Source organism: Melanostigma gelatinosum (genome assembly GCF_949748355.1).
Source record: "Melanostigma gelatinosum genome assembly, chromosome: 1".
Taxonomy (NCBI): domain Eukaryota; kingdom Metazoa; phylum Chordata; class Actinopteri; order Perciformes; family Zoarcidae; genus Melanostigma; species Melanostigma gelatinosum.
Window position 1 is genome coordinate 15,370,854 of NC_136634.1, and position 15,803 is coordinate 15,386,656.

The window sequence follows — 15,803 nt, forward strand, 5'->3', positions numbered from 1 at the left end:
AAATCAAGTTGTAATCTCAAGCTGTCCTCCTCTTCTTCCCCCATCTCCTTGTGTAATTCTTTCACCCCATTAAAATCTGTTTTAACCCACCTCTCCATCCAAACGTCCTCTCGTACACTCCCTAACCCACCGCAATGTCAGAAAAAAAAAAAAGGTCTTTATCACCGCCTAGCACTTTTGCTTGAGTCATACATGCTGACTCAGTCCAATCGTGCCGATCTCTCCATGTCTTGGCTTTCTATGAATGTGAAAACGTATCATCTCTCTATTTCGCTGTCATTCAGTCTGTCTAGCCAGAGAACAGTGGCTTTTTCTGTCTCTTGTCCTCGAGTGACTTTGGTAGCAGGCTGGGATCAGGTGAGCCAGCAAATGGCTTGGCCTGCAACTCTGCTCAAAGTACAGGGCACTTACCCCAGAATCAGACAAGCAGACTTTCTGCTGTATGCTAATATACTAATTAGAGGCAAGGAGCTCATTTTATGAAGCCTCATGAACACAATAATAGCCAGCTCGCTCCCCTGCATACACTCAAACTAACTTAAATAATTGTGAGCCAGTCAGCCCGGGCACACAGATGATCTCGAATGCTGATAATGTATGAACATGACCGGTGATGGTGGGACGCAGTGTCAGACACTGGTGTTCAACAGATCCAGAAACCTCTGAGTCTGTGTTTTCCTGGGCTGACCTCCTGGTACGGTTGGACTGGAGGAAAACATGCTCCGAGTTATCAACCATTTATGGCTCCGGACAAAGCCTCATACCGCATGCCACATCTGGCATAATTATATTTATAACCATAACAAAGATAAGAGGAGGTAAATCAAACACAGCCTGTCTCAGAGCACTTACACTTCGGCTCAATAAAAAGCAAATTGGAATTTCTTTTCATCACGTGAGAGCTTTCTGGCGTTAACAAACAAGCAGTCGTTCTCCCATGGAATAAGGGTCGGCCTCGGTCCAAACTGGACGACCTCTCTCAGTCCCCCCCTAATGTCTCAGAAAACAAAGAACCCTTCTGGCAAGTGAAAGCTCACAAAGTGTGAACAAAAATACACTGCAAGATGCAGTCATTTCCGCCACCGACCTCTACTGTGAGAACAATACACGTCTTTCAAACTAAGTCAACTTATCCATCCCCTGATGCGTATTTATACAGACGTTATCAATCTGGATTGTTCAGCGAGTTGCCATTTGGCAAAAAGCATTCCGCGATAAGGACATAACTGAGGCAAAAGACACACAGTGTAAGGTACTGTATTCCAGGTATTGACAACCAGGTCAGTGTACCTCCTGCAAATGTAGCTTACTATTCATCCTCAACCTGCAAAAAGGATGGTACTGTATGAACGTCCTCCCGGGAATCTTGTTATAGGCAAAGAGGCAGCGGTGACCTTATTAAGTTCCCTGCAGCTTACAGTAGGCTCTCAATAATTATAATGGGATTCAATATAAAAGATGTTAGTCACTTTTAACAGAGCCCAGTGTACATTGTAAAGATGCCTCTGGTTCAGACACTTCATATCTGCAAGTAAGATTGATGTTTATGGCACTGTTGCTAAAAACAAAACGGGCACGGCCTCCTATCTAAGACATGATCTCTTGCAACCCACCCACATGTACACAACACACACACAACAGAATATATCTCCTTCAAATAAATCAAATCATGTCTTGTTTGGAAGTTACTGGTATATATAAAGTTAGGCTCCCATACCTCTGAAGCTTTGTATTGATTTCCCAAAGGAGGGCAACAGTCAATGACGTTGCATGGAAGACAGGAACTAATACGGGGACTTTTCCGCATTTAACTCATTGCCGACAAGATATGAAGTGCAATCTTCAAACGCGTCTATTTATATGTCATCACGTGGTCCTCCTTGGCATCATGCACATGCTTCATTGTTCGCATTAAGACTTTTGGTAAGCTGTCAGCTGAGGGAACATTGTGAGCCGGAGAACTGTGAAAGGTCTGCCACAACACTAGGACCCAGCTGGGCTGGTTTTAAATGTTCAAATCCGAGCAAACATATGGCAAAGAGAGCAGCGGGGACCAGGAAGCACCTCGCGAGCCCGTCCAAAGTACCCCCGTCACGTCATGACGTCTTAAGTTCACCTTCAGTTCATCGACGTAACGCGCATTTCAATGAACTATTACAGACGGCCAATAAAAAGTCAACTTACCGTCGACGCATTCAATCAAAAATATCCGCGCTGTCAGCTTCAACAGTTTGTTTCTTTATCAAACTCGTTGACCAGGAAGCATTTTGTAGCCGTTGTGTGGATGAGTGTGCCCCCCTCCTCTCGCACATCTGGTCCCTAAAGTGAAGGGAGTAACTCCCATCCAGCTTCAGCTTCAGCTGCGAACCCTGTCCTCACTTTTTAATACTTCTTCTTCTCATGAGTCGAGGAATTCCCTGCTGGTTCCTATTTATTCATCATTCATATATTTGACGCCTCCGTTAATAGACACTAAATGCATCGGAATTTATATACTTCACGGTTAATGTAAATTACGAGGGCGCTAATGAGGAGATCTATGATGTATTCACACAAATATGTCGTCCTTGCAACAGATCCGGGATACGGATACATGAGTACACAATGTACAGTATTTACATCATTGTACTCTTCTGGGAACAACAATCAAAGAACAAGCATGTTTTGTTTTCTGAACTATTTACTTGTGTGGTTGATAACTAGTATAGGTACTTAAAACAGTACTGTTACAGTAAGCTGCTCTGTCAAAAGAAAAATATACTTTACAAATAGTTTGGTAGTGTAAAAGACAGTTTTAGTCAAATACCCAAAGGGAGTCTTAGTTGTGAGGGGGAGCTAAAAATAACAACATTCTTGGTAGCTGATCTATATTTTTGGAGGAAATATAAATCTTCCAGTAAATTATTAATTCGACCCTAAAGCATTCTTGGAATAATAACTCCTGATTTACTGTGCAATGCATTCCCATGTATACTGAGTTATTGGAAGATGCCTGTAGTTTTCAAATCACTGGATTTTCTTCTTTTCATTCTTCTTTAGTATCTGTTATATTATGTGTACTGCTGATAATTAGATATCTACTGCAATATAAACTAATATATCAAGTCAAATGCAAAGCAAAACTCAATAAAATAGAATTACCGCCTTGTGGTTGTATTACATCCATGTCTGTCCAGACTCATAACATATATCAAATGTGTTATTTTCATTATTAGATGAAATGGAAGTTATCACTATATTGACAATCATGATTGCAGTGAATCATTTCCAGTGGAAAACATGCCGTTTGTCACATGGTGCAAGAACAATCACCTGAAACTCTACAGCGAAGGCGGTGCGCTTGTGGTGGACGACCGGAGGAACAGGAGGACCCCTGTCCTGGTTGTCATCCAGGAAGCGCAAAATGAAGAGGGCGGACTCATGCAAGTATCTTGGAGACCGAATCAATAAAAAACTGGACTGGCACCACAACACTGAAGCCGTCTTCATGAAGGGACAAGGGACGTTTGTACCAAATCTAATAAAATGCCTTCTATAGGCAATACTATGATAAATGAAGTCACCTTTACCTTTGACCACCAACATCTTGTGCCAGTTTGTGCCAGTTTTGGAAGAAATTCCCTCAATGGCTGCCCAAGAGAGATCTTCTAAGCCAAACACGCATCTAGAATCCCCATCATTGTACGTCTGTGAAGCTAAACACTCTGCGCTCACATGCAACAGGAAACAATCAGACAACACAGCGGTTTCTGAAGTCAAAGTTAGCGCCTCTCTTGTGACCTTTTAAAAAGCGTACACTGTAGACTGTGACATCACTGTACCGGTGTAATCTGTCCACCGGTACGTGACAAATAAAGTCTGGCCGTGCGGAGCTTTGTTCCCCCCCCCCCCCCCCCCTCATCTAAAGTTTGGACATTTTCACTCCAACAGATATGTTCACTCATCTTTGCACATCCTGAGGTAACTCGGCCAGCCTTGTAAAAATAAGTGCAGCAGCGTCGATGCCAGCGGACACGCCCGTCTCACTGCAGGAGAACAGAGCTGCTGAGAGAAGGAAAGGGAAAGACACACCGTCCATCACTCCGCTCCTTCTCCTCAAACACGCAGCCTGCTTCCAAAACAATCTCATCTCTCCATCTATCATTCATCTCCGTTTCCACCAGGTTATCTCGGAGGCAGCCAGAGAGAGGGGCCGTTGCCACGGCAACCACTCAGGCTCCTGGACGGAGCCCAGGGTTGTAAAAGTGAAGAGCCGAGTCGGTTCCCCTTCCAAGTCCATGATTTAATGGAGGGGTCACTGCAGGGGGGGAGACAGTTGTCCGCGCCAACGTTTTAACTCGGCTCCATTAAAATTATTTTTAAAAGGACGGACCCACCACTCTATGCCACTAAGTGTATAATGGACTTTAACACAGCTGGCCAAAGTGAGAAAGAGGAAAACCACGAGTTGAGTGGGAGAAGAGGAGTACGTAAGACAGGAGAATTAATAAAGCGGGTCTGAGACAGCAACAACAGACTGGAGGGAAACAAGAGGAAGCAGCAAGGCCGGGCTGTTGTTCCATCAAGTTAATTTTGTCGCCTGGTTCCTCCAACTCCAAAATACAGCATTACATCACACAGAGCATGGGAAACTTCCCTAAACCAACACAGAGCCGCAGAGTGTCTCGCTCATCTCTTTTATTGTCGTCTGCAGAGATGTTCATCATTAGCGGAGCATCACAACACAAGAAAAAACAGAACCAAGCAGTGGGCACAGAGTGGAGTTTAAAGAAATGTAATTACAGTCCAGACACTTCTATAATGAGGCAAACATAATTTATTTGTCTTTTGACAAAATCCCTTGTTGAGGCCGCATGTACCAGCTTAGCTTACATGATTGCTGACAACACAGTAGGCTAATCCTGTGGACATGATACATATTTACTTCAGAGAAAAGACCTCAAAACCAAACCATCATTTCACACGCTCTTCAATTATCTTTTTGTCGTGGATGAAAGCAGAGTCGTGTCTCGGACATCTTTGATGACCCGGGTTGGAAATGACGCGAAAACATAGAGAGAAATCGAAATAAAAAACACACTTTTATGGCAACCACCAACATGTTTTATTCACATGAATGTATCTTTTCACAGAGACAAAACTGGGGTGAATAAACAACTTCAAGGTTTCCTTGGTTTTTCTACAAGCACCTTGTCCTGCCTACCCACTGGCACCAGCTCTTCTATTACATGGTCTTCTACCTCCAAAATCAAAGCTCCCCCAAAAATGTCAGCATGTTAGAATTAGATAAATCAAACCGACAAACAAAGCTGTGCGGCTAAAGCAGTATGAAAACAAGAGCAGCGAAGTAGAGGAACGCTCACAGCCGGGAGACACAGTACGGAGCGAATCACGGAGAGTGGAACCAAATTAATCACAACCGAGAACGGCTGTGCTCAGCTACACCTACAGTCCACCGTGACAACACGAGGAGAACAGGAGCACAGGACTGGCTGTGTGAGGTGGGATTCACCTCATGGGGGATTTGGGATTAGACAATGTGGCTCAACTCCAAATAACTCCACTGTTTTCCAAGTTGATGTAAACATGTGTTGATGAGGTGGCAGGGTGATGGTCTGCATGAGCAGCATCCTCCCTGGATACACAATAATCCCGCTGTGTCCTGCCGTGGGCCAGGACCGTTCTCGTGATGACAACACCAGAAAGAACACAGCTGATTTGTGGGAATATTATGATCTTTCCCAGTTTCTAAGATCACTTCCACATTGAGACATCTGGTTGGCAATGAGAGAAAGCTTCTTCCCTGTGTTTCATCAGTAACCTTCAGTGTTTATTAAAAATGCCTTTCCGACCTAGTTGCTTGTCAGACTGTGTGCATTCGTCGACCTCCGAGACTCGTCGGGCCGTCCTGTGCTGTGCAGCAGGGTTCTGGGCTGTGTTGGACCAGAAGGGGCTCTCAGGTGGCCACGGAGGTAACGATCTGGACCACCTCGCCGTTCTCTCCCTGGATGGCCCCCTGGATGGCCTCTTTCACCTCCAGGTCCGCCTGCAGGGCCGGGGCCAGCTCAGCAGCCTGCGACACATGAAAGAGAGGAGAAGGGGGGGGTGATAATTGGGAAGACGTTTTGAGATCTGTGTGTTTCCTGGGAAGCAACAGATGCGGACGAACCACACTATAGCCCCCTTCCTGTGTGTCATTAGGGGAGATAACCGCAGTGCACGGACAATAGATAGAAGGAGCGGAGGAATGACAAAGAGAGAGAGATTAGGGGAGAGATGTATCAGAGAGAAGAAAGAGGAAGACGGTTGGTGGAGCGACAGGTGAAGAGAGACTTGACAAGTGTTGAGCTATTTGTATTTTAACACTCTCTGGCTGTCTCTACGGTCGGTGTCAGACAGAGCGAGGTATTGTGTTGGTGAAAAAAACCAAAAGAAAAACCTGAAAAGAGGTTCATGACTCAGTCCTGGATGAGGGCCATGAAGAATGACTCACTCCTTCCTCAAACACACCAAGATGCATTGCGTTGGGGTTAAACCGGGCTATTGGGGCTCTGCAGCCCTAGCTTTGGACCCGAGCTGGAGATAAACAATGTTGCATCTAAAGATTAGCACCAACGCGCAGAGATGCCCCTTAGAATGTCCAAACATCACAGTGTGTAGCCCCCCCCCCCTCCCTCCCTCCACTTCATCTAGTTTGGGTAATGGAAACTATTAAATAAAGAGAGGAAAAATGCAGAGATAAATAAATACAAAAGCCAAAGTCATTTTTCAAAAACTTGTGTAAATGCTACCATATGTCTGGAAACAGATGAGAGCAATTCACATGATTCAACACTCTTCAGAAAAGAGGGAGAAAAAAGAAAGAAAGAGCAGCGCTAACCTTCCTCTGAACTTTGATGTCTACACTTAGGAACATTGAAACATAACTGTGATAATAACCCAGCCTGTAGCAGAGCGATGCTCCCTGTAGGCTACTCAACGCTGCGTCTTCATTTTCACCCTCGGTTCCAATTGTTTGCAAACATTTCGTTGATTGATCGATTATTGGTGGGCTTAAACTAGGTAAAGTCCTTTAAGGCATGTTGAAAATGAAAAGAAAAGTCCTCTTGAACACACTGGATGCATCTATTGACTCAATACGTGCATCATTCTGGCACTGAAGTCGAACGAAAATCTGCCTTTGACGAGTTTAAACACAGTTTGAGCAATAAACACCACGTTGTTAACAAGTTGATTCATGCTGTCCTTCAGCACGTGCCGGTGGCCGTACTGAACCCAAACTCTCATTGAACAGAACGCTGATGAGTGATCAGACTTCTGCCGACTTTGTTGATTTCTGTCAAGATCTGAGTACAACAAACATTAGGAGGACGAATCAGTGGAGTAAACAGTGGAGATTGTTGAAACATGGCGAACAGACCTCAGAGCCTATCAGTTTGTGTATGATCCACACGCAAAACATAGGATGCTTTACCAGTTACCGAGACAACTACAGACAACAAAAGGACAACAAGACAGTGTCTTCCTGAGAGAGCTACAAAAAAACAGCATCACCGTCTGCAGGGAGATCCACATCAGGACACATGTGAGGCTGGTATTTCACACAGCCAATAATCATGTCAACTTCTTTCTGTTTGTATGATGATTTGTGCACCGTCCCGATTCCACATGTGGCGTCAAAAAAGCTCAATCATGAAGGGATTTTAGGCAAATCTAACAATTGCTACTCTTCTCCTTTTAACGCTCCCCTTTATTGTGTTAAATGACTGTTTTTACAAACACTCATCGTAATGACTGAAAGCCGAGTGCATTTTATTTGAGCACAATTATGACAACAGGGGGAAAGCAGACCCATAATACCTGCAAGTAGTTTAGATAAATTGCAGGCATATTTCCATTATAGTGTGACAGTAATTATGAATGAAGTATTACAGGATATATTCTGCCTCATTATGAAGCTGATCAAACGAAAGGAGGCGGGTGTCAGCCCAAACTACCAGAAACGTTTGGCTGCCTGTCAGAGACGAATTATCCAAGAGAAGAAGACATATATATATAGTTTTATATTTTAGGTGAATGGAACTTAATTATTCAATATAGAAAGTTTCACCACAAATTCATTCCTGGAAGGTTGACGTTGGCGGCTGAGCTTTGTGGGATAGTTTCTGTATGTTGGATCAAATCCCTTTCTGTTTATGACTTGAGGTGGTGTTGTGTTTTATTGTTGGTTTGGAAAGGTAATGCTTGGAATTAGCTTTGTGACTCTGTCTGGCGACTCATAAGTACAGAGTAGTTACTTCCATTTGATTTTACAGACTTATAATGGAGTCAGCAGTAAGGTACAAAGCTGAAATATGTATAAATAATGCATTAAAACATAACCAGAAGACTCGTATATTTAAGGTGTTTTTAAAAGTAAACTTTCAAATCCATATTTTTGCATTTATTAAAAAAAGATACTCCTCTAACTTCCTGGCACCTTTTCTGGCTGATTGTAAACATGGAGGGCATATTTGTACATAATTATGATATGAATAAAAATAAATGTTCCTGATTAGGACCAAGAACAACGACTCTGCATTTCAGTTTCTCTCTCTGTGAGTCTGAAAACAAACCTTGACATCCGTTCTTCTGGCCGAGCAGCGAGCACACAGCACAGATTAATGGCATCACTGAAAGACTGATTCCTGATCTACAGCATGCGTTTCAGAGGAACAGTTGTGTATTATGGATTGCTCAAAAAACAAACCCATGTAGAGGGACTGATTTAGATGAGTGCCATGGTCTGTTTCAGCTCAGACAATAGAAGCATACTCCAGCACCTGGAATGCTTCCCAGTTACAAACAATCTGTGTAAACGTGTGCCAGAGCCTGGGAGAGTTTCTGTGTGTGTGTGTGTGTGTGTGTGTGTGTGTGTGGTTTTACCTGTACGGCAGCTGTGTGATCTGTGACGGGGGCTAGTTGGACGTACTGCACTTGGATGTCAGGAGGGAGCGGGCAGCCCTCTATGGCCGTGGCCCCCCCATCAGCTGATGCCACCGCTATGAGCTGAGCCCCACGTAGCACCTAGGACAGATAAGAAGAAACAACCATCACTGACGTTTTCAGTCTCATGTATGTCCTATCTGATGTGTTTATGTTCGTTTATTGACAATAGTTAGTGGCAAGGAAAGAGTCATGCGGTGGCATCCGAGTGACGTAAATAAACATTTCAGTCCTGCTGTTCTCACTGCTTCTCATCCCGACCTCTGTTTATACATCGAGAGAAGAACTTTATGGTCCATTCAATTCAATTAAGTTCTTTTTTTTCTCGGCTCCATCACATGATATGCTGGCTAGGATTCATTTTTGTTTGGGCTAATTAAATTTTCGTCATATTTAGACAAGAAAAATTAAATAAATTGTCAGAGAATGGAGAGTGCGACATCGCATGGGGGGGGGGTTCTCTAATCTCCCACCGTGTTACAAGTCAGCCAGGCGACGGTAGAGCTCGGTGGTTCTGATGCACTAATTACAGAGAAGCGCAGCTGGAGTGTTGTAGGGTATTCCTATAGATAGACTGCAACCACAAACACAAAAGGCCACATGTGTGTGACCTCATACAAGTGTATGCATGTATGCACACATGCACGCACGCACGCACGCACACACACACACGCTCTGGGATTAGTACTGCTGGTGACTTGGACAGCATATCTCCCATGTGACACGAGACCTACAAATTGACATACGATCCCGCTGTCAACACAGACACAGGAAAAGATGAATGGAGGGAAATTCTGGGCCGATATCGATGTTTAAAAGAACATTTTTGGCCGATGGCAGACGCAGATGTTTTTGTTGTCTTGTGACAGAGAAACAAAGAAATCTTCATTGTCAAACTAACTCTCTGCACTGTTTTAAAGTCCTTCAGCATCTCATTACAAATTATGAAACAATCTTTAATATCCCCTTCTCTCAAATGAGAACTATACATAAAACCCTTTTTAACAAAAGTTTAAAAGTCTTTAATCAAATAGCTTTTTCAAATATACAAATAAAATGACGAAAGACAGCCAATGCTGGTACATTAAGATGCCGTTGGTTTACAGCCTGTAGTGACCCAGCTCTGTCTTAACATGTACCAGTGTCGACCTTCCTTCTTTTCTGATAAATAAAACACGATTAAATGTAAATAGGGCTACCTTTCACCTCTCGAATACAACACATCGTAATACTCCCTCACTGCCCACAAACCACATGTGCGCAGGACACCCGTTGGCCCTCTTTCGTCAGGCAGGATTCGTGTGCAGCCAGCGGCTTCTTCTCCGTACCAGCAGCTGCATTAGCAGCACATGCTAGCCGCCGGTGTCAGCGTTTTACAGCACGGCATCGTGAACACAGGCCTCTGTCTGGCAGGTTTCATATTCATACACGTTGTCTTCGTGTGCTTTCTTTGCAATGTTATGCGAGGTCTCCAGCTCGGTCCTCTTCCAGCTGCAGTTGGTACTGGGACTGGCTGGGACATGCTCAACAGGCATTACAATTCAAGGGGAGAATATGCAAGCCTGCAGAAAAACCCAAACCTCACAAACCTCAATTACAGACGATGTTCATTGCCCCCTAACCCTTCCAATCCCAGAGTCCCACACTGCATCCCTACCCCCAGCCCAACCGTTGCTTTGAAGTTCGGAGTTACTGACGGGCCCCAAAGGTTCAGTTAACCCCCCCCCCCCCCTCAACCCACCGGCATGCCTTGTCATCTACGAGACTTTGCCAGTTTCACCACAAAATCTGCCGCCTCATCGCCAGAATGCGCCAGGCCCGGTCGGCCCGATGGAAGCCATTAGTGTTCGAAGTCTGTCTGACTTAACTGTTGAGAGAACCAGGACTCTTCAAGCACAGACATGGGTTGAGGCAGACGACTGTTTGAGCTGGGTCAAATGAATCACTCGGTTCTGTAGGACCCATAAAACATTCCTGATCGGTTAGTGCGTTAGCCTGGAGCGTTCAGTTTAAACAGGAATCAGACAGTTGAAAGAACGGCTCAATATATTTGGGAAAGAAGCTTATTTGCTTTCTTACAGAGCGTTAGGAGAGAAGATTGGTAACAATCTTATGTCTGTGCGCTAAGTATGAAGCTGGAGCCAGTTAGCTTAACTTAGCATAGAGACAGGGAGCAGGCGGAAACAGCTAACTTGACTCTGTCAAACTATTGTAAATACTTCCAGTAAGGATCGTCCCAAAGATCCTAAATCCACGAAAACAATGCTCAATCAGTCACCTCATTGAGGACAGTGAGAACCCGCATGTATAGCCAGCTGTCAAGTGTTTGTTCATGGCAGACATCCATAGCGATCCATCCTCATCCCGTCACTTCATCACACGATCCTCTGATTAGGAGTTAAACGCAGCTTTTTGCCAAGTGTGCATTTGTCTGCACACAAATGCACACAATGAACGTATGTGTGATCACGATCAAGCTCGATCACGTGTCTGTCCTGTAAGTGTACACTTTACCGCGGTTCGAGAGATTCTATGTTTGATACTTGAGATCATAAACACTTGTCTAACTCAATTAGATTCTCAACCTCCACTTGCGAGCCGTTTACATTCTCAGCTGTGAGGAGCAGCACACGGAGGCTCAGGAAAGCATTTACAGAGTTGGAACGCTTTGTGAGATCTCAGCGGCAATTACACAGGAACTTCTCGGCTCCACATCCTGTCCCACGACCGGCTCTGTCAGAGCAACTCCTCGCCGCTGTCTGGGTGTATCACTGTCATGCTTGGTATTCAAGTATGACTCAGTCGAAAAACAATCTAAAGCTAAATCTACCCTCAAGAATCCACTTCACAGAAGATGCCAGGGAAGTTTACTCAGCGACACATTTCAGGCTTTTCTCCCCTCTAGATATAAACTATTGATTTGTTGTCAATAATATTGTGGTGATAATTACTCCTAATTCAGCAAATACCACATAATCAACACAACATGCTGTTTGGCAATGACGCAAAAACAATAATCTCAAAATGACCTCAAGGAAAGGTTTTATGAGGTAATGAGTTAGTCTGCTTGAAGATTGTTAGTAGAAACGATAAGGTCGGAAATGTTTGAGGGGGCTTTCTTGGAGAAGCCACTGGGGAAACTTTACAATCTCAGTTTTCAGCTGAAAGCCGGTATGACTCACTTAAAAGGCAGACAAATATATTAGATCTTGGGCTCAATTTGTCAGAAACAGGGGCCATCAGCAGATCTTAAGTGGATTAGTCACTGTTGATCTTAAAGTTTTAGGGACCGGGACCCTTAAATAATGAGCTGGCCGGCTGGTGAAGGGCTACGACAGTACTGGAGAGAGGAGCGCTGAAGAATCAAGAGTATCTTAAATCCTCTGCAGGCTTCGCTATCTGCCACGGCCTTGAGGAAAACAGGGAAAGGAAAAAACATAAATCTTTTACTGATGCCGTAATGCTTTCAGTGATGCATCCAAGACACTAAGGAAACACAGCAATGTGAGAGCAAAGACACAAACATGAACAACAACAGACGTGTAACTCAAAAACATTCATGATTCCAAGACTAGGCCAATAACCAACTGCAGAAACAAGCCTCTGTTGCCCATCCCTTGTCTGAGGATTTTTAAATTGTATTTTTATTTTTTTCTCCATTCACGTAAAACTAGTTAAACTTAAATAAAGAGGGCTTTAAGAAATGATTGGTTGTTCGGAGATGCAGCAATTGGCAACAGTCTGAGAGTAATTCGTCAATAAGGAAATATGTTTCCACTAAGCACACACTATGTGCAGACTGGCATCAATTCACAGTCTCACAGGAGGTCTCAGTTAAAACTCAGCTGTGAATCGGACGATATTATGAGGGAACTGCTTAGTGTGCATGCGTGTGTGTGTGAGTACGGTTTTAAAGATTTACCCTGGCTGCAATCAACGTACACTGGAATCCCCAATCACACAAGATCCTCCTTTTAGAAGAATCAAAAGTCCATACACACAATAGACAAAAAGAAGAGAGAGCCACACAAATGTGGTTGCTATCCTCCCACGGAGGAATAGCTCCTCTTCGTTCAGATCTGAAAACAAAACAACCAAAACAGGGAAATGAAAAAAGAAACATTTGGACTTTGGAGTGGCTGGAACTTCCTCTCAGCCTCACAGCCGACAACAACATCTGCAACTGCCAACCGTGGACAGATGTGCAAGTAGATACATTAGCTCTGGGTGGGTGGGTGGTGGGGGGGGGGGGGGATGCTCAGGCCAGGCTGTAAAGATAGCCACAGACACAGCGGTGTGCTGAGTGATTGTTCGGTGTAGACTGGGAAAATGAACACGCTGGCCTTAATACATCTCACTGCAAGCATGAACTCTTTTTATTTTACCTCCGAGCCTGAGAACTATTCTGATTCCATGAAATGATTGAACAGCCAAAAGTGGGCTTGTGATACAAATCAAAAAATGTCAGAAGCGGAAATAAAAGCCAAAGAGTATCATGCTTTTTATTCCCCACTTGTGATTTGTGAATTCTGTCACTTGTTTGCAGTTATAGGTCAGATTTCTGACAAGCGATATTACCGTACATCACTGACGTCTCCCTCTCCCGTCCACACACTACTCCATGAGATACATCCGCGTTATAGATCTTGATGTCTTGCCAGACCCCCGACCCTGTAACCTGGCCCACTGCTTCCCATCTCCACGCACACCCTGACACTGCTTCTACACCAGAGCTCACCACCTGCATCCCATCAAACCCTCCCTCGCATCCTTTGCTCAGCAACTCCCACCAGAACACTGGGAGTCACGTTCAGACAGGACTTTTGTGACAAAAACCAGCTTGACTTCAATTCTGATCCAGAACCGGCAAATCAAAAGGGGACTGATGACAAAAATAACAGCCGTTAAAGAAAAGAGTCAATCCCCTTAAAAAAAAAAAAAAGGCAATTTCCATTGACGGTGTTCTCTGTTCTCAGGCACCAATGAGAGCTTGGCTTGCCTAATTGACGACGGCATTTTTACAATATCTGTAAATTTCATGATTTAAGATGATGACTTTATCCTGTTAAATGTGGCGGAGCCAGAAGAAATGATATACACAGGTTGTAAAACTCAACTAACTAAAATATCACACCGCACAAAACACCCATCTGAACAAGTAATCGAGACAGAAACTAGAAATGCACGATGACGAAGGCCAACACAGTTCTTCAATGAAATGCCTTTTTTTTCTGACACAGCTGAAGTGAAACATCCGATTCTATCGACGGTTCCGGCCCCTTCTTCCGGTTCTTTGAAATATCCACAACAAATGAAGATGCTTTGGGAATTCGGTTTCAAGACGAAACATGTCCGGGTGACCCCAGACTGACCTTTTAAGCGGTACACCCGGCCCTCCAAACCATCTCCGCGGGTCCTGACAGCAGCACCTTTGACACACCGCAGCCATGAAGTCTCCGATATGCCTCGGAAGAACATCTGTCATCGTACATCAGCGCATCGCACACTGGAGTCTTTAACTGACTGAGACATCACATCAGATAAAACCACTTCTACAGCTGCCTGTACATGTGCCAGCACTGGTAAAAAAAAAGAGAAAACAACGTATTCAGAGGACTCTCTGGTTTGGGCTTCCTCTGGCATAATTATTCAATAGTCACGGCAATGTTCAGAGGAATGCGTAGTCTGGATTGTATTAAACACCTTTGGTTGCAGTGTGTGAGCCGTTTACCATTTCCATAAAAAACAAGTTTTATTGTTCCCCCCCGTGCTAGTCCATGCTGCTGTTTTATCCCCAAACACACTACTCTGCATTCATTTCACTCACGGTTTTGTGGTGCATGTACACACAGAAATGAATAAGATGGAAATCAGAAGTGTTACATGCCAGGAGTCACTGGAAAGACTGTTAATCAAGTTATGTTTATTCATATTGCGTATCAAATATTCTGATTAAATTGTTTACATGACAGATGCAACACCGTAACCGGGCTATAATTAACCCAGAGCCCATAACAATGCACAAAGTGTTGCTTGAAGGCTTCCTGCTGTAGTTGACACTGATGCATAATGAGCACTGTGGGTCGAGGACCGAGTGAAGCCGGGCTGCACCCCGCCCGTGCTGATGGTGAGTCACGATGAAATCCATCTAGAACATCTGTTCCCTCTTACTCACACACCCCAGCGCCCCAGGGCTCTGCCCGCGCAGAACAAAAAAAAAAAGACAACACCACTGGGGGGGTACCCTCCTCTGCACTGTTACAAACACACACACACACACACCTTCAGAAGGATCCGTGGCCCTTTATCTCCAGACCACGATGCCACAAGGACACAAAGCAGACTACTCCTCCTTTGAAACCAGATCCACCACTAGACCTCTAAATCGCTAAATCCTTGGCTGCTTACGTACATCCTCCTTACTCTAAACACTGGTCATAAAACATCTTGTTTGTATCTTTTCATCTCATTTTACCCTCCTCTCGAATGACAGGAATCCCAACAACGCCTCACATATTTCAACATTCTGGATCAGAGAGAGAAAGAAGGACAACAGAGTAACTCGGGCTACGGGCCAGCAGAGTGATTCCAGCACAAATCACACCCTGATTCTTCTGTTCTGAGGTTAACCGTACACATTGTTCAAGCATCTGCTTTTTGTGTACACATGACAAATCAAGACTTTTACAAAGGCGAACTAACTAACAACAGACATTGAGGAGTAGATGTCACTAAATGATCTATTCCCTCTTCATTACCTCACCTAATGTTCTCCCTTTTCTTGGTTTTGGCCCTCTTCCTCTCATCCTCTCCTTCAT

The 15,803-nt window shown here is 44.2% G+C and overlaps 1 protein-coding gene across 1 annotated transcript in view; it reads right to left on the reverse strand.

Annotated features, from left to right (window-relative positions):
* Positions 1-4,752: 4,752 nt before the first annotated feature.
* banp (BTG3 associated nuclear protein) overlaps positions 4,753-15,803 on the reverse strand; it is a 30,908-nt gene continuing 19,857 nt past the window's right edge. The window contains exons 12-13 of the mRNA XM_079277490.1: positions 8,926-9,066; positions 4,753-6,073 (exon numbers count right to left, since the gene is read on the reverse strand). Coding sequence (XP_079133616.1) covers positions 5,957-6,073; positions 8,926-9,066 — 258 coding nt within the window. The 3' untranslated portion in view covers positions 4,753-5,956. The remainder of the gene's footprint in view (positions 6,074-8,925; positions 9,067-15,803) is intronic.